This window comes from Drosophila guanche, unplaced genomic scaffold (assembly GCF_900245975.1).
Source record: "Drosophila guanche unplaced genomic scaffold, DGUA_6, whole genome shotgun sequence".
In the NCBI taxonomy this organism is placed as follows: Eukaryota; Metazoa; Arthropoda; class Insecta; order Diptera; family Drosophilidae; genus Drosophila; species Drosophila guanche.
The window spans coordinates 1,658,240-1,684,022 of NW_022995754.1; the positions used below are offsets into that span (position 1 = coordinate 1,658,240).

The 25,783-nt window shown below is 42.3% G+C and overlaps 1 protein-coding gene across 6 annotated transcripts in view; it reads left to right on the plus strand.

Moving 5' to 3' along the window:
- LOC117588846 (cyclin-dependent kinase 14) overlaps positions 1-25,783 on the plus strand; it is a 104,880-nt gene that overhangs the window by 34,606 nt on the left and 44,491 nt on the right. For 4 of the 6 annotated variants that reach the window (XM_034280341.1, XM_034280342.1, XM_034280343.1 and 1 more), the window contains one exon: positions 12,979-13,056. In XM_034280341.1, the coding sequence (XP_034136232.1) occupies positions 12,979-13,056 (78 nt within the window). Of the gene's footprint in view, positions 1-5,555; positions 5,958-12,978; positions 13,057-25,783 lie in introns of those variants that run through there. The other 2 variants (XM_034280345.1, XM_034280346.1) reach the window with 1 other exon arrangement.

Consider the following 25,783-nt stretch of genomic DNA (forward strand, 5'->3'; position numbering starts at 1 on the left):
CCTTGGAGAATACAAGCTTCGAGATTATTCGTCGATTTCATGGGACAATAAATTCCTAAAAAAATAACTAAACTCCTTGCATCCATCATGCTTTCTCTCAGTGTACAAACTTGTGCACCTTTACCCCTTGGAGAACACACAACACAATAAAAAGCAAGACAAAACTGGTAGCTGTGGCAACGCGTGGCATCGGCAACGGGCTCGCATGGCGTATGCGTAACTTCTGAAGAGACTCAGACACACACACACACACAGTCGCGCCACATACCTCACGTGCCACTGCCACATTGCAGATAAAAAGCCAAAGTTAAAACCATTTCACACGCAATTTTTAGCCTACTGTTTTCAGAGACGGAGACGGAGACGACGACGACTGTTGCTTCGGGATTCCTGGGATCACCTGAGGGAAAAGGCTAGCCAGAAGAAGGGGTGGGGAGTGCGTGTCTCGACAGCCTAAACAAATGCAACACTTTTGGGGGCACGAAAAACAAGTGGATCCGGATCCCGCCACGGAGCTGGGGCAGTGGCCATGACTACAAAATTTATACCATTTTCCAGCCACACAGCCAAAACTTTTTGTCCAGGTGCGGTCTCTGCGGTGCGGGGGCTGTGGTTGCGGCCTGCCACAGGGCCGCAGGGCGACCGAAATGCAAATTAGCTGAGAGTCAGAGCAACGGTAATTGAATGAGCAACAGACAGAGAGAAAGAGAGAGAGAGAGAGAGAGAAAGAGAGAGAAAGTGATGTGCAAAGTCGGGAAAGTGGAAATGATTGATATTTTTTGTGGTTTGAAAGATAGCCGCCTGATAAGGGTTAGGAAAGGGTCCTGCACGGATGGAATGGGAAAGGGTTTGACAAGTTTACTTTCCGACTTCTGATGGGAGTAACATGATGCCAAAAGGTTATTGAAATAGACGAAAATCACGTTATACTAATGGAAAACTGTCTTTAAGTTGGGTTCACTTTGTTGGGAAATCTTCAAGTTTTTTGAGAGGAAAATTGCATATAAATAATCAAAGGAACTAGATTTTACTTAGGAGAAATAACTAGAATTAGTTTTTAGAAGTAACTTCTTGCCTTAACCAATTCGCTAACAAATTTCGTGAGTCTAAAGATTTCTTCGCTTACATTTCACCTTCATCTTTGTGAGTGCCGCAAACTTCGCTCTCTCCAGTGGGAGGGCCATCCAACAGCTAAATATCTGTCTTCATTACCTTTTCTACACTTTTTATTACCCTTTGATGAGTCCACTTAGAGAATCCGCAGAATAAAAAGGATGAGGTTTATTTGGTTTTTATTCAGTTAAAGGGTTTCGGCGGGGTTGGGTCGTCAAATTGGGGGGGTGTGAAGCTTATCCCATTTGAATGGTATTAAACATTTGTTACCTTTTTCTCTTCTTTTTTTATGGCCCACAAAGTTGTGCGGGACTCTGAGGCGGCAATCCCCTAATCAAATTTCGGTTCCGTTCGGTTCGGAGGGGAATTTCTGGGCTCCTGATACGCGTTCCACCTGCCACAAGGGGGAATTCGTGGTGATGGCGCGGCTGGAGAGGCAGGGGTGCTGCTGCTGGCTGCCGCTACTGGATATTCCCAGGCTTTTAATAACTGAACAAGCCGCTCATTAATTATTTAAAATAGAGCAGCAAAACGAGTGTGCGATGCTCCCATATGCGCCGCTCTTGTGCTCCAATGCTCGTTTTGTTAATTCATGATGTTTTCCCCTCTTCCTATGGTGAGTTTCTATCTACAAAGAGCAAAGGCAGCGCAAAGAGCGCGCTCTTACACTCTCTTTACTCTATTCAATTGCATGCCAGCAAGGTAAATTCGACAGAAGGTGACTTTATAAAATTGTGAAAGGGTATGCCTCACCTTATTTCAAGACACCTTTCATGTGGGCCACATTCCTTCGTTTGATTCCCGTTCGGTTATGCTTCCTCTCTTTGTATTTTTGTGGGATGCTTTGGCTCTCTTTGCTTTTATTTCTACATACCTCTGCTACACTCTTGTGGATTCCTTTGCATACACGGTGGCTCCTTCCCACCTCCCACTAATACAATCCATGCCTCCCCTTTGTTTGGCCGATGATTCATGCATTTGTTTCGGGCTGCTGCATAAAACAATGGATTTTTTTTATTGTTGTTTAAATAATTCATTTGTGCCAGCGCTTCCTTATGGGCCTCTCTTCCACTCTTCCCTTCCCCATTCGATTGTAAAAGCAGCAGCGTCAGCATTCTCTTTTCCTCACTTTATGCCTCTCTCTCTCTCTCTCTTCGTGCTTCTTTTGTTTTCATTTTTTACATTTGTTTACTTTTTGTTTTGCTGCTACTGCTGACTGCGCCGTCGCTGCTCTGCTCTGTTGCTGCTTACGCCGTTGGTTGTCTGTGACGTAAGTCCAGGGCAAAGCTCGTCTTTCAGCTGTTCAAACTTTTTGCCGGCTGCGCTTTTTTTTTTGCCTTTGCTTTTGGCTTTTGGCTTTTGAATGAATATTTGTAGTAGAAAAGAGGCAGAGAAGTTCACCACAGCAGCAGCTAAAGCAGCAGAGCAGAGTGGTGGGTGGTGGCGGCAGAGAACAGCTGCAGGCGGTCGGTCCCTGCTGGCTTCTCTGTCGCCGCCAGTGCATTTGCTGCTGTTTGCTGTTGCTGCTTTTCCGCTGGTGTTCGACTGCTGCTGCTTTTAGGTTCAAAAAATCCGTTCGCCGTGCCTGACGCGACTTCGTATCGCTCTCGTTCGCGTTCCACAAACTCTCGCTCTTTCTCGCATCTGTCTATACTTCTCTCTCTGTCTCTACCTCGCTTTATCTTCGCATGTGCTGACCAGTGGCTGTCCAACTACACACAGCCGGAGCTTAGTGAGCGTTTAACTGCAGCACCCGAGCCTCGTGACTCTCCAACTGCACAGAAATCTCGTGTACGTCATACGGTACGGTACGTTGCCGTCGTTTCGTTTGTTACGTGAGAAGAGCTTCCGCTGCGCTCCGTTCCCTTCCGTTGCGGTGCGGTGTGGGCCTCACTTGTTTTGGTTTTTTTTTTGTCGCAGCCTCATAAATCAGCACCAAAATTCATGGAAGCAAAAACCAACAACAGTGGAACGAAACCCCCTTAACAACTATAACAACTACATAAATGAATAAATATAATAAATAAATTAAATAATTTCGTGTACGCTAACTGCACCCGTTATTTATTTATGTATTTGCCTCGCGTGTGTGTTTGTGCTTTTGTGTTTGTTTAAGCAGTTGGTGATTACGGTACCCGTTTGCCCTTCTTTGTGCGAAACTATCCCGAGATTCTCTCTAGAATTGAATCTCTCTCCTCTTGGAGTGGCTCTCCCTCTGTCTTTGATCCCTCTCCCCTCGCACCCAAGTCGTCGCTTTTAAGCTTTGCCTTTGCCAAAGCACACACTAAATCTGAAGGTTAAGAGAGGCTTTAACTGCTCTTCTGCTTATTTCACTTCCACTTCATCTAATTCTCTTTGTTGCTGTTGTTGCTATTCTTTGCTATTTTATTTGGCAATTTGGATCGCTGGGGAGTGGTGGGAAGAGAATACGTATATCTGCTTGAATAAATACATGTGTCTGTGTTTGTCTACGAATCTAATAATTTATTTGAGTTCAAGGCGGTGCGGGTGCGGAACTTTTGAAGTGCAAACAGCAGAGTGGAAGAGGGGGAAAAGGGATAGAAAGATAAACGTGATAATGATCGCGATAGTGTTATGATCTTGAGGGGGATTAAATAAACAAATACGGAACAACGAAGTTGGCAAAGAGAAGAAATAACCCAGAGCTCGTGCGATTCTACGACTGGGAGAAAGAAATAACCAATTTTATTAGCTAAATACAAATAAATCAGTTGATAAAGTGGTTAAATTTTACGCATATTATTTAGTCCCCCTTCCCTTTCCCCATTTTGCAATCACCAAGCAGCTGCCGTTGTGTGCCATTTGCATCAGCTACTGTAACGGTTATTTTGTGCATGCATTTGCATGTCTCATCGAGAAACGTCGTCTGTGACGCAAATGGTCTTCATTACAGTCGCTCTCCAACTGTCGACCCCTTGAGCTGGTGGCGCCTCCACCCCTTTGATCTCTGCAGCCACATCTGCTCTCTGACACCCCACAAAAGTCACTCTCCCAACCCCCGCCTCAAAGCCCCTGCGACACGACCTGCTCACCGACGAATCATGTAATCAGTTTTATTCCATAACAAACTGTAACTGTAACGGAATACGGTGTAAGATGGAATCATCAGAATCACCATTCTAGCACCCCTCACTTTTAAGGGCCTGCTCTGCTCTGCTCTCTCTCTGTGGGAGAGAGTGAGAGTGGAACTTGTGCTCTTACGTTCCACAAAGCGTTGCCGGCTTGCAAGCTCGTTCGCTCTCTCTGGCACTTTTGCCACCCCCTCAAACCATTGGGTGGTGGCTCTCGGTCGCCCTTGCGCTACTTTCATGTGGGCTGTGGGCCGTGGGCCGTGTGGGCTTTAGGAAGGCGCTGCTTCTTCTTCGTTTATCGTAACGTAAAAACGACGTCGTGGCTGTCGCTGCTCGTAGTCGCTGCTGCCTCTGTTTCCGTCTCCGTCGCAGTCGACGTCCTTGTGTCCCGTATCTTGTTTGACCTCATTTCTCGTGCGAATCTCCAAGCGGCAGGTTGTGCGTCGTTGTCCCCGGCAAATCTCTCGTTTGTCGTAGTGAAATACAACACTTATTATCATAATTCCCAAAAAGAAAAAAAAAACAGAAACAAATAACGACAAATTGTGATACAAAAATACAAGTGACTGAATAAATATTTACCTTTCCATGATTGTTCATTGCTCATCAGAGCCACTGTGAAACACAAACCCTAAAAAAATGCCAAAGATTATAAACAGCCACCACCCCAACCATCATCCTTCGGTTATGGAAACGACAATAACAACCCCTCCGACACTCACAAATGGGAATTAATGGGAAATAATGCAGAGATCTTGATGCTCTTAAAAATGGATTGTTTATTGTGTGATTTGGTTGAAAAAAATTGTGGGACATTGAACATAAATGTGTAATGGCAGATTTTGTGTAAAGATTGAGTGAAAAACCTTAAGAAATTAAGAATTTATCGAAGGAAAATAATTTACGACTGAATTTTGTTCACATTTTTGAATTGTTTGAGTTTTTTGTGAATTATCTCAAAAAATAATTCTACTTTTTACAATTCCTACAATCGATTGATTGATCCATATTAGACTGAAACGATTTAAGTTCCTAACATTTTCAATATAAAATCTGTAAAAATCGTTAAATCTTTAAAGGAACTGAAAAGTTTCCTTATGTCCTGCACTAACAAACTCTAGCCAAAACCACAACACCCTCTTGTGCAGGAAGTGTAACAAGAGAGCCCGTAAAATTCTATCAAGCGGCAAAGTTTTTTTGTTGGGGCTGCGGCGGTTGTCGTTTTTTTTTTTTTGGTGGGGATTGCCGTTGTGTGGGGGGGGGGGAGTTCGGGGATTTCGTAGGTTGTGGCTGTGGCCTGTGGTGGCTGTTGTCTGTGGTCCAAACGATTTATTGTTGTTTTGTCTGCAGATAATATTTGACCCCATTTACGGAGATATAACGAGGGATACAACACCCCAAAGAAAAACAATAATATATATCATGAGGAGTTCATATATCTCTATTTCCAACGAAAAGAAAGAGCCTTAGAAAAGAGGAAAACCAAAGTGAAAAAATAAACAAACCAAAAAAAGTGTAAAATGTGTGCCATAAATGAAAGTTGTAATCCAAATAAATAATTCAATTGCATTAAACAATCAACCAATTAATTAAACAAAAGAAGAAAAACCACACAGTTCCGTGAGCTACGGAAAGCTGTGAAAAATCGTATTTTTTCTCTCTGAAACGAAGCAGCACAGAAATCGGCCTCAAAAATGGCTGAATTAATCAATCAACAGCCCACTAAAATTAACAACAATAATTTTGGTGCCGGTGCGTATTTCCTTCTTTCTGTCTTTAATAAATTATACAGATATATTGTTGCCATGAGATTATATGTATAAACAAAAGGCCCCTTGCTTACATTTTTATTGATTTTTTACGTTGTTTTTACGGCGAATTTATTTTTAGTTGAACGGAATTTTCAGTGCCATTAAAAGTTCATTTGTTTATTGTGATCTTCCTGCATTGAATATAAACACTTGAAGTGTGAAATCACTAGGGGGGATCTGAGGAATGTCTAGAAGGGAATGGAACAATTTTGTATGGACATGTTAACCAATTAAAATTATAGAAATTTTACCAGCAAACTCAGAGGATTCCCAATCAATTTCAATGCAAATGATTCATCATATTATCTTTCTTGCCTTAAGTTCATTCCACATACGATTATTTCACACTGTTTCATATAATTTATCTTCATTTTATTTCCATATATCCGGATTTCGGATTCGAGTGCATCCTTAACACAAGGAGAGAAATCGCCCATAAATTCTGCTACCAATTTAAACTTGCATCAGATGCACGCAATTCAGTGAATTTCCCTGCGCTTCCCCCCCTTTTCCTCTTTTATTTGCCACTTTAAATCTGCCAGAAAAGTATTTATTTTTGCAATTTATTTGTTTCGTTTTTTAACGGGGCAGCGCCGTTGGCAGAAGAAACGAGTAAATAAATAAATAAATATTTTAAAATATGTGTTCAAATGTGTACGTTTAAAATGCAAAGAAAATATTATTGGAAAGGGGAAAGAGAGGCTGCAGAGTAAATTTATAATAAATTTATGCGCAAATATTTTGGCAGAGGCGGGGAGAAGAGAGATAAATGAGAGAAGATGCCAAAAGCAGCTGAAAACTGCATTTAATTGAACGATTTTTTTGTGCACTCTAGTGCCCCATTTCTCTCAGTCTGCCACTCTTTCCCCCCATTTCTCTTCATTCCTCTCACTCGAGCTAACATTTCTCTTCATTTCCCCCCCCCCCCGCGCTTGGTCTCCATATCAAACCCGTTTGACGTCCGAGAGAGCGACTTGTGTGACTCTGCTTCCATTCCTCCAATTGATATTAATTCAAGACGAATTGAACATTATTTTGTGTTTATTAGAGAACATTGAACCCAAAAGACAATAGCCCGCAGGCGATCCGAGGCGATGCGAAGCGAGGCAGTGCATTCGACACAGGGAAATCGAAACCATTCATATGAGGCATGCCCCACACGCATGAATATCCCATTATGGCTATGAGTAGTAGTAATTGCCGCCTATCTATCCGTTTCGTTTGATTTATTACAGCAACTCTCGTTTTTCGAGAGATTGTGGCTTTGCTTTTTGGGCTTAAATACAATTTAATTATCGAGATACATGGAAATACTATACAGATACAGATACGCATACAAAGATAGAGAAAAGCCACTCAAACAATGTCAAATTAATTAAATTTTGAGGCTAAAACAATTAAGAGTTATGATGGAAAACCATTTTAAGACAGGCATTGGTGAAATGTATACTAAAAAGTCGACGAATGGAAGATTATTTTGTGTGTTAATTCAAGGGGAATGCTTGTGGAAAGATTATAGTTTTAAATGGAATTAAAATGGAGATTATAAATACACATAAATTCTCTTGACTGGGAGATTTTCAAGCTGGAAATGTATAGGGAACCAGGACGTTATTTGGTGGTTTTTTCCTCTACTATTTTCTATTTTTTCCTCTAGTAATGGCTTTCCATCGATTGACACTTCTCTGCCCAAAACATGGCTAATAAAAGTCCCATTCTCGCCTCATTTGTGCGGCAGACCAGGCAAATAATAAAATTAAAAAACCATAAAATAAACAGCAGCATTTATTTCTGGATAAATTTAAATATATTTCCACATGAAATATGCGGGCAAGCGTCACTCACACGAGTTTTATTACCATATAGAACTATTTTTTATTGCTAAAAACATCAAACAACAAAAATCTCATTTAATTAAGGGGAACGAAGGGCTGCCAGAACTACTCCGCCCAAAAGATGTGTCGAGGGGGATAAGAAAAGTGGCCAAGAAAATGAGTCAACCAGTTGCATGTTTTTGGTAATGAAGTTGGCAACCGATACACCGAGAGGGAGGAATTGTAAAGGAGAGAAGAGAGGTGTCTGGGGGGGGCCCACCTGTTTTAATGGTTTTTGCACACGAAACAGCGGGGCCACAACTTTTTGACACTGGAGTTTCGCCTTTGCGTGTCGTTTCGCCATCGTTCATCAGAGCCAAAGACTGAAGAGAATGTAGGGCTTGATAAAACCCAAATTTAATTAAAATTTAAGCTTGTTCTCCTTCAATAAAAATATAAGAAAAACACATGGAAAGCATATGAAGAAAAAACAGCTGTAATACATTTCGGGCTGCCATTTTTGAAACGAGTTGTAGTGGAACTTGGCAGATTAAAGATGGAAAACAATTGACAAATGCTTAAAGCTTCGATACAGTTGATTGTAAAGTTTAAGGTTCAAGCGCTTAGAGGCTGATTGAATCATAAATTCCGATTAAATATGCATTGTGTTTATTTTATTCTGTGCCGCCTAAATGGTTTTCAATTATGTTTTCCAATTTCCATATCCTCTAACTATTTCCTCTACAATTTCCCATTCATTTTTTTTTTTTTGTAATATTTTTTATGCAATAAATATTTAAGGTTTTTCTTTGCTAGTTATTATTTTATATTTATTCTAATCCCACACTTTTCCTACTGTTATATTTTTTCTATCAGCTATTCCATTTATATGAAGTTTTATCCGCATATCCGAGTGCATTTTTGTTTGCTTTTTTGTGGTATTCAATTAGTTACAAATGCATTTTAATTAAATGAAAACCTTTAGTCAGAGCTGCTCCACACAGACATGCCCCTGCCACACCCTCTCCCGCTTGAATTCCTATAAAATTCGATCAGGCTGTAAAACTAAAATAAAATTTGTATAAACTTTAAAATTGATTGAAATGTTTGGAATTTCATTTAAAAAGCGAAAGAGAAAAAATAGCTGCCACGTGCCCCTCCTTGTGGGGGGGCTCCTTTTTGTTGGCCAGCATTCCATCTATTTTTGGTCCATAGAATTCCACTCGTTGTGGCGTCATTTGTAAGCCATTTAATCATGCAACATACGCTGACACTCGCAGTCTCTTCCGTCAGCTGTCCTCTCACCCTCGCCCTCTCCTGCTAACACCTTCCCCCTCTACCCCTCTCTCCTGTTGCACTTTTACTCTATTTATAGGCATTCTCCAAAGACACGAGAGAGACATGGGTTTTCCCTCTCTCTCAATTAGTCAGCTGCTTGTCGCCCCGAAAAAGTGTCAAAATATTTTTGCTAGAAAACACATCGCTTTTCCTCTTGCATTTTCCGCACTGCGTTTGCTCAGCATTCCATTTTCCTTTGCGATTGAATCACAGAATCAGCTTTCAACATTTGGCCAAGAGCCAGGCGCAAGAGAGAGGCATTTGGCGGGGTGTGTGGCATATAGAGGTGCTGCCTGCCTGCCTGCCTGCCTGCCATGGCAAAATGTCACGTATACGTCGTGTGGCCTGTGTCGCCTATTGCCATCTTCTGCACTCCACCGCTGCCTCTTTGTTGCTGCCACTTCTTGTGCCACGTGTCACTCGCTTCTTAGTTCCTCGTTTGCGTTCCTCCTTTTGTTTGGCTTTTCTTTGAGGTAATTACGTCATTAACAAGAAATTTGGAAAGTGCCTCTCATCAGAGTATTTTGGGGAAATGGTTTGAGCAGCATTGAAGGAATGGTTTAAAGAGAATTGGGGCCATTGCCTGTGCGGTTTTTGCCATGGTATTTCCAAGGAGAGATTCTTTCATCGTAGCCTTTAGTTGCTGAAATGAATCCCATTTCATGATGCTTTATGGAAGGCAAATGTAACTCAAGTTTCCCCAGACAAAAAGCTCTTGGAAACCACTCAATTTTACTATAATTTTCCCATTTTCCCATCGACTCCATCGGCACTTCACTTTTATCATAATTTCTCTTGCCTCTTTTGTTGCTTTTTGTTCTTTAATTAGCTGTTGACGAATATTTCCAGCAGTCATTGTACTCTGCCCCTGCCTCTGCCTCTCTTTGTCTCTGCTGCGTGTTTTGCTTTGCTATTTTTGCTTGTGGCATGCCTCACTGGACGCCCACACACACAAAATCACATTTCAGGGGCTATTGAACCCTCCACTCGAATGCCAATCAACTTTTTAGCTTTGTGGCTGCCACCGATATGCGTATACCTTCCTTCCACCCATAGATACACCTGTTTCTGAGTCAACTCCTACTTGTGTGTTTGTATCTCCTACCCGTCGTCCCTTCCGCCTCTTTGTCCTGGGTGGGTGTGTCGTCTGGCTGTGACAGTGATTCCTCCTCATCCCTTTCGATGATGCTGGAACTTTGATGTTTGCATCTCTCTAGCTGCCACGCCACTCATTAATGCAGTGCCACAACCACGCCCATGCAGCATGCTGCACTTGCAATTCGTGGGGAGGCGAAAAAAACTTTTACTACATTTAATTAAATAAGTTTTTACTTTTTGGCGAAGCTTTCAAGCTGCCTTTTTTCCCATTTTCCCACTTACTCTTTTCTGATTTCCCTGCTTTCTGTCTGCTTTTCATTTAAATTTGTCTTTTAGGGGTAGATCTTTTAATTTATTTGCAACGGAAATTGTATTTTAGAGACAGTAAAGCAGCAAATGCAACCGAAATTGATGGGTTTTCCCGTTTTTCAATCACTGAAGTGTATTTTTGAGGATCTTCAATGGAAATCGTTTTATAAATGGAAATCCTAAAGGGAAGCACCTAGAAAATGTACATCCTACAGCTACCTATCTACCATCTACCTCCATTAATAAATTCTGCAACCAAAGAGTATCCAAAAACTTGTTCTAGAAGCCAGACTCAGACTCGATTTCGTTGCTTCATTGAAGGGGGCATTGACAACAAATTTATCAAAAAACTATTAACGTTGGCGCCGTCATTCTATGCAAATCACATTGCTCCATACAGTGAGTGCAATTTGTATGCAGTCAGTCTCCAGTGTGGGTCTGTCAAGCGGCATTAGCATCCAGCAGGGTGGCAGCAGGGGAGAGGCAGACAGGCAACAGCATCATAATCATATTTCCAGTTGAACACAGTGATTGGTTGTTGTTCTTTGTTCTAGCCCACTCTCCAACCTTCCCCACTGCCCTCTCCCTCGATCGTTATAGCCTCGTTTTAGAAGTCAACAACAGCTTACGACGAAATGTATGTAGTTAAAGTCCTCTCGAATGATGGTTCCCCTGTAATTGAGTTGCACTTATGGCAGGAGGGGAGTGGGGCAGAGTGCTGAGAAGTGTTTGGCTGCCACAGAGATGGGGCAAGAGACTCTTGTCTTTATATATATAAATATATTCCTATGCAAAGTATCCCATAAATTGCTCTGGCTTGGCATTTATGCATTGTTTAAGCCAAATTGCTTTTGGAAAATGGCCCCCACTTTTCGCCCCGCCCTCTTGGGAGAGACGCAACAAGAAGCCATCTCTTGACACTCCAGAGGGACACGACACACACTTTATCACATGATTTGAGAGACAAATAACAAGAGATTTATTCATAGATTTATTTTAAGAGCCACTCCTTTAGTTTTTATTCTTGTTCAGCCAATTTGCATATTTAATTGTCAAAATCAGACACAGTTCTGTGGCCCAGAAAGATTTCAAGAGATTTGCATACAAGTGTTCATAGTTTTTTGATTGAGTTTTTATTTGCATGTGTTCATAGTTTTTTTTTTGTTTGTGCTGCTTATATTTTGTTGTTGATTAGTTCAATGGATTATCTGGTCTGCTGGGGAGGTCGTTTCGTTGGTGGCGCTCGAGTGGATCATCTCCATCAAAGTGTCTGTGGGACTTGCTCGAGTGTTCTCGACGCGTACGCGCTAAGACAACTGATTGAATCAAGTGCCAATTTCCTTAAACGGAGCGACAGGCGGTAAATCAATGGCTGCTTGCAGGGGGAATACAATTAAACGGGCATATGCATGTATCTCTCTGTCTTTCAGGAAGTGTGAATGTTGAATAAGAGATAAAAGTCGGAGAAAATGTCAGTGAAATGTCGTGGGAGGCCCACAAATGAAAGAGATTGAATAATAAAGAGGCAACTTAGATGAAAGAATTATCTTTCTACACTTTAGCTATCCTCACGGATTTCTTATAAAACTCCATAAAACCCATAAATTACTCAGTTTTTTTCCAGCTTTAACAACAAAATTGAAAAGACAAAACTTCAATCATTGTGGAAAATCAACAAAGGCAGGAAAAACAGACCCTCCCATGCCCCAACCTCCCCTCTCTCTCCTCTCTATCTGTTTTCCCAGCACCGCTCAATGGACAATTTGAAAAACTGCAAAACACAAAATTATTTTCATGCCTCACTGAACAGGCAAATAAAGGCGGCAGTCATTTTCTCTGCTTTCAGCTAAATGGATATTATTATATGATCGAACGAAAACTTAATTATAGAGGCTGCTGCACTGCACGCTGTGGAGAGAGAGGGGAGGGAGTGTGGAAGTGGATTCTCCCACCAAAAATAAACCTCAAAAATGCAGTGCTATTTCAAGTGTGGAATATTTTTAGGTTTCTACTGTAAATTATTCGTTTCGTGCATGGGGAAGTGCATTTGGGGAGACACTCCTCCCTACCCTGTGTCTCTTGGGGTCACGCCCCTGTTTATTATGGAAGTCCATTCTCCATTCTCCATTCTCCATTCTCCATGCTCCACGCTCCACGCTCCACTGATTTATGTTTCAGTTTCGAAAAACATGGAAATTGATGTTTCTGTGTGTTGTGTTTTCCTTTGTCATTCTGTTTGTTTGTTTTTCATAGTTTTAAGCAACTTTGATTTGGATTTAAAGTGGATGCGTACAAATACATGTGTATTTGTGTGTCAATAATTATGCAATCAACGAAGTGGCACTCGAATGTGTCCCGCCAGCAAATTGAGTGATTTACTGACAGTTTTCTCTTCCATTTCAGGCGTCACAATGCGGGAGAAGAAAGGTGGAGCCCTGCAAAAGCTCAAGAAGAGGCTGTCCCATAGCTTTGGCCGATTAAGTGAGTATAGCAAATATTATCTGAACATTATTAACAGCGTATTTATCAAGTATTTATATCCATATGAGGGAAAAATACTAAGAAAAACTTTAACTTTGATTTGCTTTATTGTTGCGATGTGGGTGCAGTTTTTTCAATGCGAATTATTCTTGCTTTATGCGTTTAACTTGTATATATTTGTACATAAGTATTTAACTGATGGATTTATGTACATTTACATGTGTGGTTTCTATGGATAGCTGGCTCATACACAGCTTCAGCAAAACTTGTTTTTGTCTTTGAAGGCAAGGCGTTGCCCCTCGCCTCAAATCGGGAAATGTCAAATGTTGAATGATTCATTCAGTCAACTGTTAATGTTGAAGAAAAGACAATAGAAATAGAAGAGAAGGAAGGTTGAAGAGACGCTTCAAAATATTTTAAAACTAAAGAATTGGTTTATAATTCATAATAAATAAATTAAATAAATAAATATACCAAAACATCGAAGCTTTCTGCTGTAATCTTTGGCCACTTTTAGGCCTTACCCAACTGTCACTGTCCATGCCAACACATACCCCAAATGCCATTTAAGGCACCAAATTGTTGGACTACCTTTAAAGACAATTCAGATACAAAAATAACAATATTCAGATATAGGTATAAAATATTCAAGCTGTCAACCAAATATGGCAGCACTTTTGGCCCCCCGTCATATGGGAAAATGGAACAGCTGTGCGTTCAGGGAACTAGTTTCTGGCACTAAAAGAAAAACAAAGAGAGAAAAAAGACAGTAAAGCGTTTCTGTATTTGTGTGTGTGTGTGGGCGTTGAAAGACAATTAGTCGCATGCCGCATGCCGCAAAATCAAGCGTCCGAAACGAGTTTCGATCGAATGTGAGTCACAGAAACAGTAACAACAGAAATAACTGAAACACCAGGCCATCAGACCATAACCATATCCATACCAATTGGTGCAGCAACATCCATCCACAAATATCATAAATAAATTCCGCACATAAAGTGCATGGAATATCTGTAATTAAGGAGCTGTACGATTGCATGCCACAACATTTCCAAATTTCCAAATTTTCAATTTACAATTTCCCGAATTCTCTGGCACATTCTCTGGCCTGTCAATCGCATTCACACTAACATTCACATTCAAAAGCGAGAATGCATTCACATTTCGCTTCGTGTGCATTCAATTACCGCACGAAACGACACAGCCATCAAAAGGCTGGACCTTTTTAGGCCATTAAAAGACTTTTGACCAACAAACAACAAAAATAACACCCGCAACAACTGGCTGAAAATTTGCATTGCAATTTTTGTATCTTTTGTGGTCGAAGCGATGAGAGGGGAAACAAAAACTCTGCTGCAGTTTTTTTGGCATTTTGTGTTTGACGCCCTCTCTCGCTGGGGAATTGAAGAAGGATTGGATGCAGGAGCTCTGAGCTGCCGGACAGCTGCATCAATTCAGGGGGGCAGTGCGGAATGAAGGGTCACCACCCCTGAAATTGTTTTCAATTCATAACTTTTGGCATTTGAAAGGTACACGAAAAAACAGGAGTAGAGTTTGCCGGGGAACTACAGGGAATATTGAATGGGAGTTTAAGGTTTCATTTTTGGGTGGGAAATATTTACGAAAAAGTGTGATATTTATCAGAGTTTATTAGCTAGACATTCCCTATCAATTTCCAACTAGTTTTTGTGGCTCTTACAAATCTTCAAAAATATATGAAAAATCTTTACTTTACTTTTTCAGGGAGAAACATGCAAGAATCAATCCCTATTCCCATGCCCATTGCCCATCATTCATGCAGCATTTCATCAGCTGTTCACTGATCAATTTTCCATTGAAAAGTACTCACAAAAAAGAAGCATAAACAATAAGTATAAGTTTTGCTCACAATTTTCCACCATTCCCGCCACACGTACAATTTGTCAGCGTCTTGTGCGCGAGTGCAGCTGTGTCTGCATTTGTATTTCCTCCATCTGACAATTGAGCAATCCTTCAAGTGAAAGAACAATTTCAATTGCAACTTTGATGCCCCGACAGCTCCCCAAAGAAATATTTCACGATGCTGCAGCAGCTCCACAGCTCATAAATGTTGCAGTTGCAGAAACGAAAACTCTTTTTTGCTAGCTGCCTTTTATTCTGGCTGCAAGTTAAAATGTTTTCATTGCATTATTGAAGAGTTTTTCTGATGCAGCAGCAGCAGCAGCAGCATCAACATCTGTCGGAGGAGGAAAGAATGTCACTCAAGTGGCAGCCGGCAACTGCTGGCCAAGTTTGCTGTCAAGGCTATTAACTGTTTGCTTGTTGTTGCCACATCGAGTGGCAGGGAGACTGAGAGACTTGTTTGGGAGGGTGGGAATTCGTAATCGGAGTCGCCTGCTGCACTGCTTAAGCCATCGTTAATTGCAGACTTGTTTCTTCGCTTCACTTTGCTTTTCTTTGCTGTTTTTATTATTTTTCTGTTTTAATTATGCTTCCCCTGGGTGCGGGGATCTTTCTCATCTATTGCCCCATCACCAGAGCACTTGCTTGCTTTGAAACTACTTCATTTCCTTGGCTAAGTAGATTTCACTTGGAGCCAGAGATTTTCCCTGCCTTCATTGAGTTCTGATGAGCGCGGTTCTGATGCAGCATTCCACAGACCAGTAGAAACCAGAATTTCTATATATATATTTATTTATCCACAGATCGTGATTTCTTTGTTCTCTCTCGCTCTGTCTCTCTGTCTGTGCTGCTGTTCTCTTTGCCTTTAGCTCTTTTCTTTCTTTCTTTCTTTCTGTTGTTGCTCGCAAGTGGCGATAACTATTTGTATAAATGATTCCGTATGATTCATCTGGTTATGGAACCCATTCTGCGGCTCTTTTGAGTTCTTTGAGCTCTTGAGACAGAAGCGTTTCCCCTTTTCCCTCATTACTTTTGCTTCCGTTTGAAAGCGGTTTCTTTAGTTTTTTTTTTTGTACTTATTTATAGAATAATTCCTCGCGATACTTAGGCACTTAAACCAACAAAACTCAACTACAACTCAACCTAATTTCACTCTTTTCTTCAGCATAAATCCTTTATTCGTGCCTAACTCTTTATATTAACTCTCAACTCCCAGATAAAGCTACTTTCTAGCACAAATCTTTGGCTTATGCCCACTTGGAGGAGCCTCCTTGTATCACATTGCGCTCTAATAAATCTAAGAAAATCCTCTAGTTCAAGTGAGAAATCTTATATTTATTTGCGAGTCAAGCAACAATTGTGACACTTTACTCGGCTGCTTCCTGGCTGCAGGGTACGATGAAGTTGCAGCTGAAGTTGCAGTTGAAGTGAGAGATTCCAGAGAAAGAGATTCCATGTTGAGATGTTTTCCTTGGTTCCTGGGTGCTTTTGCTCCTTTCGTGTAAATATTTTATAGAGTCCAATGTCCGACTTTGACACTTGGTTGGCTCTTTATCCTCCCGCCACGTCCTGTGTGCCATCCTGTCTGCATCCGGCTGCCTGCTTGTGTCGCCTCATCATCATCATCATCATCTTGATGTTCTTTGTGCCACTGATACAGTTCTTCTTGTGATTCTCTCCAGCTCTTTCCTTCTTTCTTGCACTCTTTCGCCAGGTCTTTCTCCAGGGTTGTCATAATCCTTTTTGATAACATTTTATGTCAGCCAGTGGAGAGCCGCCATGGACCCCAAAGCGACAATCCACACACTCGACGTTGTCTATGACTTTAACCCTTGACTGTGGCTGTGGCTGTGGCTATGCTGTCCGGCGTGTCTATCTCTTGGACTCTGCCAGCCACTTGATAACTTTACACTTGAGATACAGACTCCCACTGCAGCTCCCTCCGGCCGTCACCTTTTGCAATCCCAAGCAACAGCCTTTTCAATATGTCTCCGCCTCTCTTGCTATTTGCTCTATGGCCCCTGCTCTTTTTCCAGTGCTACTCAATGGGTGGAGATGGATAGTGAGTGCGGGGAGCGAGGGGAATGCAGAGAGAGAGAGAGCAGAGCAGAGCAGAGCAGAGCAGAGCGAAAGACGAACGAAGCGCGCGATAAGCAGCTAATGGCCGGTCGACTGTTGATGCCTGTCCTCCTCCTTCTTTGCTTTTATCTGCCCTCCCTCTACTGCTATGATTCCTCATCATTATATTCCCTCTTCGCCCGCCCCCTGCCCTTTCTAGAAAGTCTTTTCAATGCCCAACTCTGTCTCTGGTCACACTGTGCCCGCATATCGCATGTGTGCTGTCTGCCCCCACCACAGTGATAACTGCCTTTGAGTGGATTTCGGAGGGAATCTTAGATCTCTCAGCGAATGATTCATAATGTGGGTTTGGGGTGGGATGGGAAAAACTGCCCAAGGGGTGTTAGAAGTGCTTTAAAGAGAGGAATTTCGAATTGTACATATTTTGTGAACTATTTTACCTGCAAAAAAACTATCATCATTGCTGCAGTGCTCACTGTGGTCCATTCAAGTGCCATTTGGGGCATCACATTCCGCTATCAAAACACGCATCGCTTCTCGCCTTTCCCTCTCTCCCTCCTTCTATTCTTCGCTTTCGTCTCGCTTTCGCATCGTCCATTCGCATGGAGCGCCTTTCAGCGACGTCGTCAGCGCCGTCGTCTTCATTGTATTTACGCTCTGATTTGTGAAAAGATAAGAGTGAGAGAGGGAGAGAGAAAAAAGCACTAGCCAAGCCAGCCACCTCATGCTTTGTGCACTCCTCCGCTCTGTCACTGCTGCCCCGTCTCTTCTGCTAAAAGTGTCTAAAGATTTGAAGTACCACAGGGAAACATAGATACACACAGAAGAAGATACTCGCGTATCATATCATTTATACACCACAAACATACAGACAAATCCGCTTTGGTGGGCCAAGCGTTTAATATGTCAGGGATTCGCAATGCCATGCTCTGCCATGCCATTGATATGAGACGATGAGACCTTCTTTGGGATACTTTGGGACTGATCATTATCTCCCTGCTCGGTGTTTGATGATGAATCACGCACATGACCTGACCTTTCGCTCACTTAAGCAGATTTAATGGATTTTCTCCTTAGCCCCCGAAACCCAACGAAGAACCAGCAACATAAATTCATAAAGCGGAAGATTGTTTTACGCGTGGAAAGTAAATTTTGTGCGTATTTTTATGACGGAATTTGTGAGCAATTTGGAAACTGTTTGGTTTACTTTTATTTAAGTGTTTATGGAGGCGACATTCATGAGAGCAAGGGAGAGAGCAGTGGGGTTAATGTGGATGCAAATGGGTTAAGGGTATGCGAGAAGGAAATTTTGGGATAGAAATTGTGCGATTAGAACTCAGAAAGCTCACTGAAATGGTAAGATTAAAGAACTAGAAGAAATTCTTAGAAAATGTACTCAAAAATCTTCCACCGAAAACTTATTAAAAGTAAAATTTCCATTTAATATCCGCATTCATTCTTTTCCCATTCGGAAGTTCCCTTTGGAGATCTCGCTGCCACTTTGCATACCGTGTAAACCTTATCCCCAAATGTCATTGCATTCCGTGTTCTGTGTTCCATTTCTGTCAATTATTTACGTGTATTTATCGAATGCTGATCCCCATATACATTTCCTCCTGTATTTTTCTCGCAGCTTAACCCCTTTTGGAGGGAAAGAGGGGGTTGCCTGTGTGCGAGGCTTATTCCACATTTTTCCAGCGACTATCATTGACTGTCTGTGTATAAACATTTCTCGGGTGGTGGCGGCTGGTCCCCTGGCTTATTTCCTTTTATTATTTTACTCTTCTGTCGGTGACAGGACAGGACAGGCGTCTCGCCTCTCGTACATGTTCGATAATTTGTTTTTAAACGGCTCAGCCTCATTGTTGTTGTTGTTGTTGTTATCGAATGTATGGGATGGTCGTACAGGTACATGTGTTGCCCCTCAAGACAAAAAACCAAAGCCCGCCGCACCGCCAGTGGCAGTGTGAGGCGAAGCGTCAACGGCTGCCCCCGGAACGTGCCTCGAATGCGAGCAGCAGCTGAGCTCCATCTCATATGTACTACTCGTACTCTGCGGGTATTTTTATGGGCTATAGAGCAGTGTAAGGCATCGGGGGGCGGAGTGGGAGTTGGAGCTGCACACCGCCTCCCATAATAAAAGTATTTTAAGTGAAACCTTCACAGCCCTTTGCCGACGTAAATCGTAAAAATTCTGTTCTCAATGTGTTTTTTGTTTCGCTCGTTTTCTTTCTCTCTTTTTTGCTGTTTTGCTGTTTGATTTCTTCGTGTGTTCCGGGGGGAATACCCTTTCAATAGGGAATGGGAGGAGTCTTTTCAGCGTTAAACTTTTCTGTTTCTAGACTACATTTCCATATTTGTTTCTGCCTATTATATGATCCCATATATCCCACACAGAATAAAGTGTCTCAGAAAGAGTATCCCAAGCACCGTGAAACTGTCAGCCAAAAGGCAGACTTTCTTTCAATGTTTCCCCGACTTTTTTTTTATTTTTAAATTTTTTGTTTGGTGGCCGTGCTCCGGAATTCAATTAGAAACAGGCAACAGTTTGAGAGCCACTGGCCATTGGCCCTGTTTCGGCCCGTCGCCAGTTTGTCTCGCTTTTGCACGGTTTTCCGTATTTTTTCCGTTTCTATTCTTGGCATCGGATCGACATCGGCGGCTGTGGCTGTGGCTGTGGCTGTGACGGCGGATCTGCCCCGTCCCGTCCGTTCAATGACTCGACATTCTTTTTGCGCTGGCGAATGTCAGGGGAGCCGCCAGCCAGCCTCATCCCTTGGCCTTTTATTTAATGCAGTTTTCAATTTGCAATTTTCTGTTGATGCTGCAACCGAACATTTTCGCCATCCACTTATTTGTTTGCTCCCTTTTGTCTCACTTCTTTTATTGTTTATCTATGTGTTTGTTGAATTTTTCATCCTTGGCTTCTCCTTTCACGACATTTCTGATCGAAAGCGTTGCAACACGTTCGCCTGCTCTCCCACTCGGCCGCTGCTGCTTCCACTGCAATATCTCGCTGATTATTATGTTTTTTGCATGCAAAGTGCAATGCCAACAGCAGCAGCGATAAACACAAGCCAGACAGTCAGACAGTCAGACAGACAGACACAAAAACCGCATAAACAAGGCAAACATTGACGGAGGAAGGAGAAGCAGCGTTGGGAGGCTCCTTCACCAAAGGCTTTTCGCATTTTAATAGAAATGTTCTTCGTTGCGCGGCTCAAGCTGCTCTCTGGTGTGTCTGTCCGTCCTTATTGGATGGATGGAAGATTTACGAGTAGAAGTAGTATGCCCTATCCAAAGATTGGGGGGCATATTGATTAGAAGATTAGAAATATAATTCTTTAAATAACTTTCTGCCATTTCATAGATTTCTTCTCCATGTTGTACTCTCATTTCTCCCACATTTATTTCCATTATGCAAAGTTATTTCCGCCCGAATGAGCAATTCTTCCTTGCATAACTTCACTTTTCGTAGAGTATTTGCACAAATTTGTTGTATTATCAATTTAGCCTTTAACCCATGGCCACTGCATTGCCCCTGAGCCGCCACATCTCTCTGCCCATCACCGATGGTTGTTATGTTTTTGTGTATTTTCCATTTGGGGCAGGCGTGGCACTCAACCGCCAAAACCTCTTTAACCGCCTGCTGCTGCATCGTTTTGGTATCGCGCGTGACTTTGAAAATCTGTTTTCATTCGAGTGTATGGGATTTTGAATTCCGTGGCATATTTCATAGACTTATGCTTGACAATGCAATGGCAGGCAGACACAGAAGAGGAGGAGCGGACAGGACAGGACAGGACAGACAGTCGGTGGAAGCAAACGAATAACAAATAAATATTATCGTACGTGATTTGTTCAGCATTTGGCTTGTTGCCTCACTCAACTGAATCTGTGAATACTGGCATAGGAATCTGTGAATATTCGTGTTGTGCAGTGGTTGAACGTCGAATGAATTGAATTTCTATGCAGCTGAATCCTGTTGCCTTGATGCCTGATTTCTGATTGCATTTTCCTGCTGCTTGCAGCAAATTGTGAAATATTTTTGCTGCCTGCATTGATTGCGTGGACAAGGAGAATGAGTCGAGCAGTTTGTTCTCTCCCTCTAAATTGGTTGCCATTTGCCTTGTGAAATTCCACTTGAGCTTTCCTTGCAGCACACTCCGGCACTCGAGTTGCTGGGGACGTCGCCCACTTGCTGCCACAAAAAGCGTAAACATTTAATTTCCATGTGCCACGGGGACGCACAGGGAGCGTCGAAACAAATGCAAAGTAAACCAAGTGTTAAATATTTGACATGAGACAGGAAGGACAGGTCATGGGGGAGTGGCAAGGCACTCACGTCTACAAATTCTTCTTTTGCCTGAAGGCTGGAGACGGCTCAGACTTTTGCACTGCTGCATTTCCTGACACCGGCAACACGGCCAACAACAAATCCTTTGGCCAAAAAGAGGCCCACCCCAGAGCAGCAGCAGCACAGTGGGACCATCCTCTATAAATCCGTGGAGAAGTCCACAAAGGAAAGACAGAAGCGGAGATCTAAGAAAAGAGACTCCCAAAATGATTCCTTTTTGCAGTTTTCCCTCAGAAGAGAGACATCACAAAGCATTTCTTTTTGTAGTTCTTATGGAAATTGCTTTCAGACTTCGCCTACCAATCTCTAGCTCATTTTAATCCCTATGCGAACCACTGTGTGGCTCTTGTGGCAGTGTCTCATGCTGCTTCGCTAATGACTTTTGCACGCCTCGTCACGGGGGATACCAACAATCTCTCTCTCTCTCTCCCTCTCTCTGTGCTTCTACTTGCACTCCTGCTGCCCTGTCCCTCACGTTGTCAGACGTCATGTCAGTGTCGGCGCCCTCGCACTTCATTATTTTGAGATTTCTGGCTCTCTCTTTCTGGCTCTTCCGTGTGAGACCCCGTCATAATTTCTCCTTTCTTTTTGCACCCAAACTGGTTCAAGGTGTTGACTTTGTTGCATGTACGAGTGCGAGGACGAGTGCGAGTACGAGTAGGAGGCATGTAAGGAGCGTACAACCATGTGTGGCACCTGGTAATGGCTTCCTTGTGCGCTTCCTGTCTCTCTGCCACAGGACACGCCGCCCTTTCATGGTCTTCTACTTACCTCCCTCTCGCTTCCCCATTTTATTGTCTGTCATGTGGCCATAAAATTATTTTCCTTCTGACATTCCTATGGAGGGAATTCTACTTGAAATTTCCTGCTTTCCAGGCTTCTCTTCTCGCTGCTGCACTTGACACCCTTGAAGCAGATGCTCCCTTAATACTTTGGGTCTACAGTTGCAGAGTCACAGTTTTAATTACAGTTGTGCGGAGACTGTTCCTGCAGACTCCGAGTAGACATTCCTCCAGACAGCCAGTCGTCGGGCCCATTGTTCCGTTTGGTCTGCGTTTTGTCTACAAAAAAATGAACAGATGAGTTCCCCCGCCCACCATTTGACAGCTTTTGGCTATTGTCTCGCTTGTTGGGGCTGAATTTTTGCTCAACTTTCCTCAGTTTTTCTCTCAGTTTTATTTAGTATTTCTTTTTTTTTTTTTTGTGTCTTATTTTTTCCTGCTGCTGCTCATATATTATTGTGTGTTTCCTCTGGTGGAAATGTTTGCTTGGCTGCCCGCCCGCCTGCCTGCCCCAAGAAGAGCAATGCACACACACTTTTGTGGATTGTGGACTTTTGTGGCAAGGGGATTACAACGGAGTACGATGGGTGGTGGTGTGCCGTTGGTAATAATAAACCACGAGCAGTGCATGCCAAGCAGCGTCTACAATTACCATTGTAGCGAGTATCTTGTAACTTTCAAGAGGAGACCCCCAGAACATAACTAACGCTTGGAATAGAACAGCAGCGAAGAGCCGAAACATATGGCAATAAATTCTAACTGGCAGAAGAGGCGGAGAACCAGAGAAATTGAAAATTATTTTACATTTTGTTCGCTTTTTTTTAACGCAGAAATTGGTCAAATAAACCCAATGAATGTTTGTAGTAAAACTTCGCTTTTTCCTGAATTGAATATAGATATTTTCTCTAGTATTATCTGCAAATTTCTCCAGTATTTCTACATTATTTCCTCTATGTTGTGGTAGTATTCTCTAGTATTTTCTGTAGCCGCACAAACAGAGCGAAGGAAAAGAAAACACATTCCAATAAATTCTGCCTGTAGCAGCAGTCGAGAGATGGACTTAAATTGAAAATTATTTTCCATTTTGCTCCTTTTTTTGTATGTTTGTTCTTGGCCAGCGGTCAAGAGAGTTGTTGAGCTGTTGCTGTTGTTATTTTCGTGGTTTTGCTGCCACAGAAATTGCAGGAAAGTAAAGCAAGAAAATGTTTTGCGAAAAGCAGAAATAAACTTGAGCAAATAATGTTGATTTATATTTAGTACACATTTTCCTACAGCCTTTCTCCCTTTCTCCTTGAAGGAGTTATTACACTTTTCGCCAATTTGCAGAGGGTATTCGGAGTCCTTGAAGCATGTGTAAGAGGCTGTGCCCGGCGGCGCCTCTCCTTTCTGCGGTGCTCAATGTGTTTACCTAACAGTTCGTTGCAAAAGTTTGCCTTCACTTGAATTTCTCTTGAGTGAGTTACTTTTAATTCAAGCAACTCTCATCTGAAAAGCAAACTTCAATTAGCGATTCCCACTGTGAAGTTTTCTGTACGAAAAAGCAAATAAGCAAATAAACAAATGATTCGAAGGGAGCGAATAAATGTGGTGGCTGAATGCGAATGCAAATGAAGTGCTTGCTGGAAAGGTGCAAGAAGACAGAGATACGCCCACAGAAAATACAAGACAATTTGTCGCTCGCTGCCTGTCTGTCGCCTCAGATTTCTCTCTGTCCTGCATATCGATGAAGTGGAAAGACTGCAGCCAGAAGCCTGCGACAGTCCGAGAAGTCATCAGATTGATTATGGATAAAGCAGACAACTGCCACAGAATGGTAATGGAAATGGCAATGGGACGTTGCAGCAGCATTGCCTTGTGGCAAATATTGACCAAGCCACAACACTGGAGGAGGAGGAGGAGGCAAACCTCCTGCCTCTGCGGCTCTCGCTTGCGGTTGACCGACCGAACGCCCAACCACTTGACTGACTTTTTGTTGCAAATTATTATTTCTTACTTTTATTATTATTGTTGGGCTCTCTGTCTCTCTTGCTCTCTGTTGTTCTGTCTCTCAATTTGCATAGTCAGTCGCCCAGGCAGTGGAGTCCGCAGGTGGCACAGGACTTGCATTTCAATGACAATATTTCCTTCCTTTCGCCATCGCCATCGCCATTTGAAGATTGCCTGCGGATACAAGTCGCTGTTGAGTCCATTGCTCTGTGCAGCGCACTAGAGATGGGTTATTGCTCAATTGAAATAAATGAGAAGAGCACAAGAGTCGCCATGGAGTGCAGCGGGTTCTGGGAGAGTTTGCTGCCAACTGAAGGCCTACTTCTGGCTGAAAGTGAGGAAAGGAAGAGTCTGAAACCATCTTTAGTTTATATCTCAGTAAATCTCAGTTAAATCTGAGCATCTTCTTACCCTCCAGAGCCATTCTAGTTACATTCTAGTTCTCTCTCCGTGTCACGCTCTCATCTCTATTGCCTGCAATTTGCCTTTTGGTTAGTTTGCTTGGCTGGCGTTTCATTTTGATTTGATTACATTATTCTTACTACTCGTAGTTGAGTGTTGCATGGCTGCAGTCTTTGCCTACGAAGGGTCCCAGAGCCTCAGGGCTGCACCTCTTGGGAGTGCGGTAGATATCCATTTTAAAGTTCATTTAGTTACCAGAGAGAGGAACTTCCTTCAACCATCAGTCCACTCAGTATTCTTCCTATTCCTGAGCTTCCTGGAACTATCATTGCGCTGCCCATCCTCACCTTCTATTCTCCTGGTCACCAGGTTCCATGCTGCCCATCCTGCAGGATCTAGCAGCCTCCGGTCGAATGGTTACACTTCCGTCTTTAGTTATTTACTCAACTGCTGCTGCTGCGGGGATTTCTAGCTCGTTTGCCATTCTTCAGTGCATCCTGCGGGTGCAGCAACCTTCTTTATCTCTCACTCTCTCTCTCTCTTCTCTAGTGGCTCTAAATCTCTCTCTCTCTCTCTCTCTCTTCCTTGTTCCTCCAAAAGCTGATTTCTTTCTTGCACAAGTTTCCTCATTTCTACTTCCATTTTGGTGTTTCCACAGGAAATTTGCAAGTCATAAGCAAGTTTTTCCTTTTTATTTTATATTCCACTTGTATGCTCTCTGCTCTCTGCTCTGCTCTCTTCCTTTGTTACACTATTTTGTTACATTTTTTTTAAGGTTTTTGTTGCTCGTAAATTTGAAAATTACTTTAGAAAAAAAGTTGCCAAAACTTTGGGCTTATTAAACATTGAATTTCACAGGAGTTTGGCCAAGGGATAGAAGTAGTTGAAAGGTGGAATTATATATGAAATATTTCTAAAACTTCTGCAAGGAAAGAGAGTTGGGAGAAATCTTTTATCTTGGAGATTTCTAAGTAGATTATTCTACAAATATTACTCCAAATATTCAGCCAAAAAGTATTTATTGTCTGCTCTTTCATGAATTACACATTTACTCCATAAATTCTTTTAAAAATGATGCCCAAAAAGTCTTTGCTTTGAGCAGATTGCATGAAACTTTGAAACTTTTTTTGCAAATAGATTTACCTGCCCTTTCCTTCCCTTATTATTATTTCCACTTGCTTAGGCCTGTTCCTGTCTGTCGTTACTCATTTGAGTGAAAGCTTTTCGCTGTCTCGCCAGC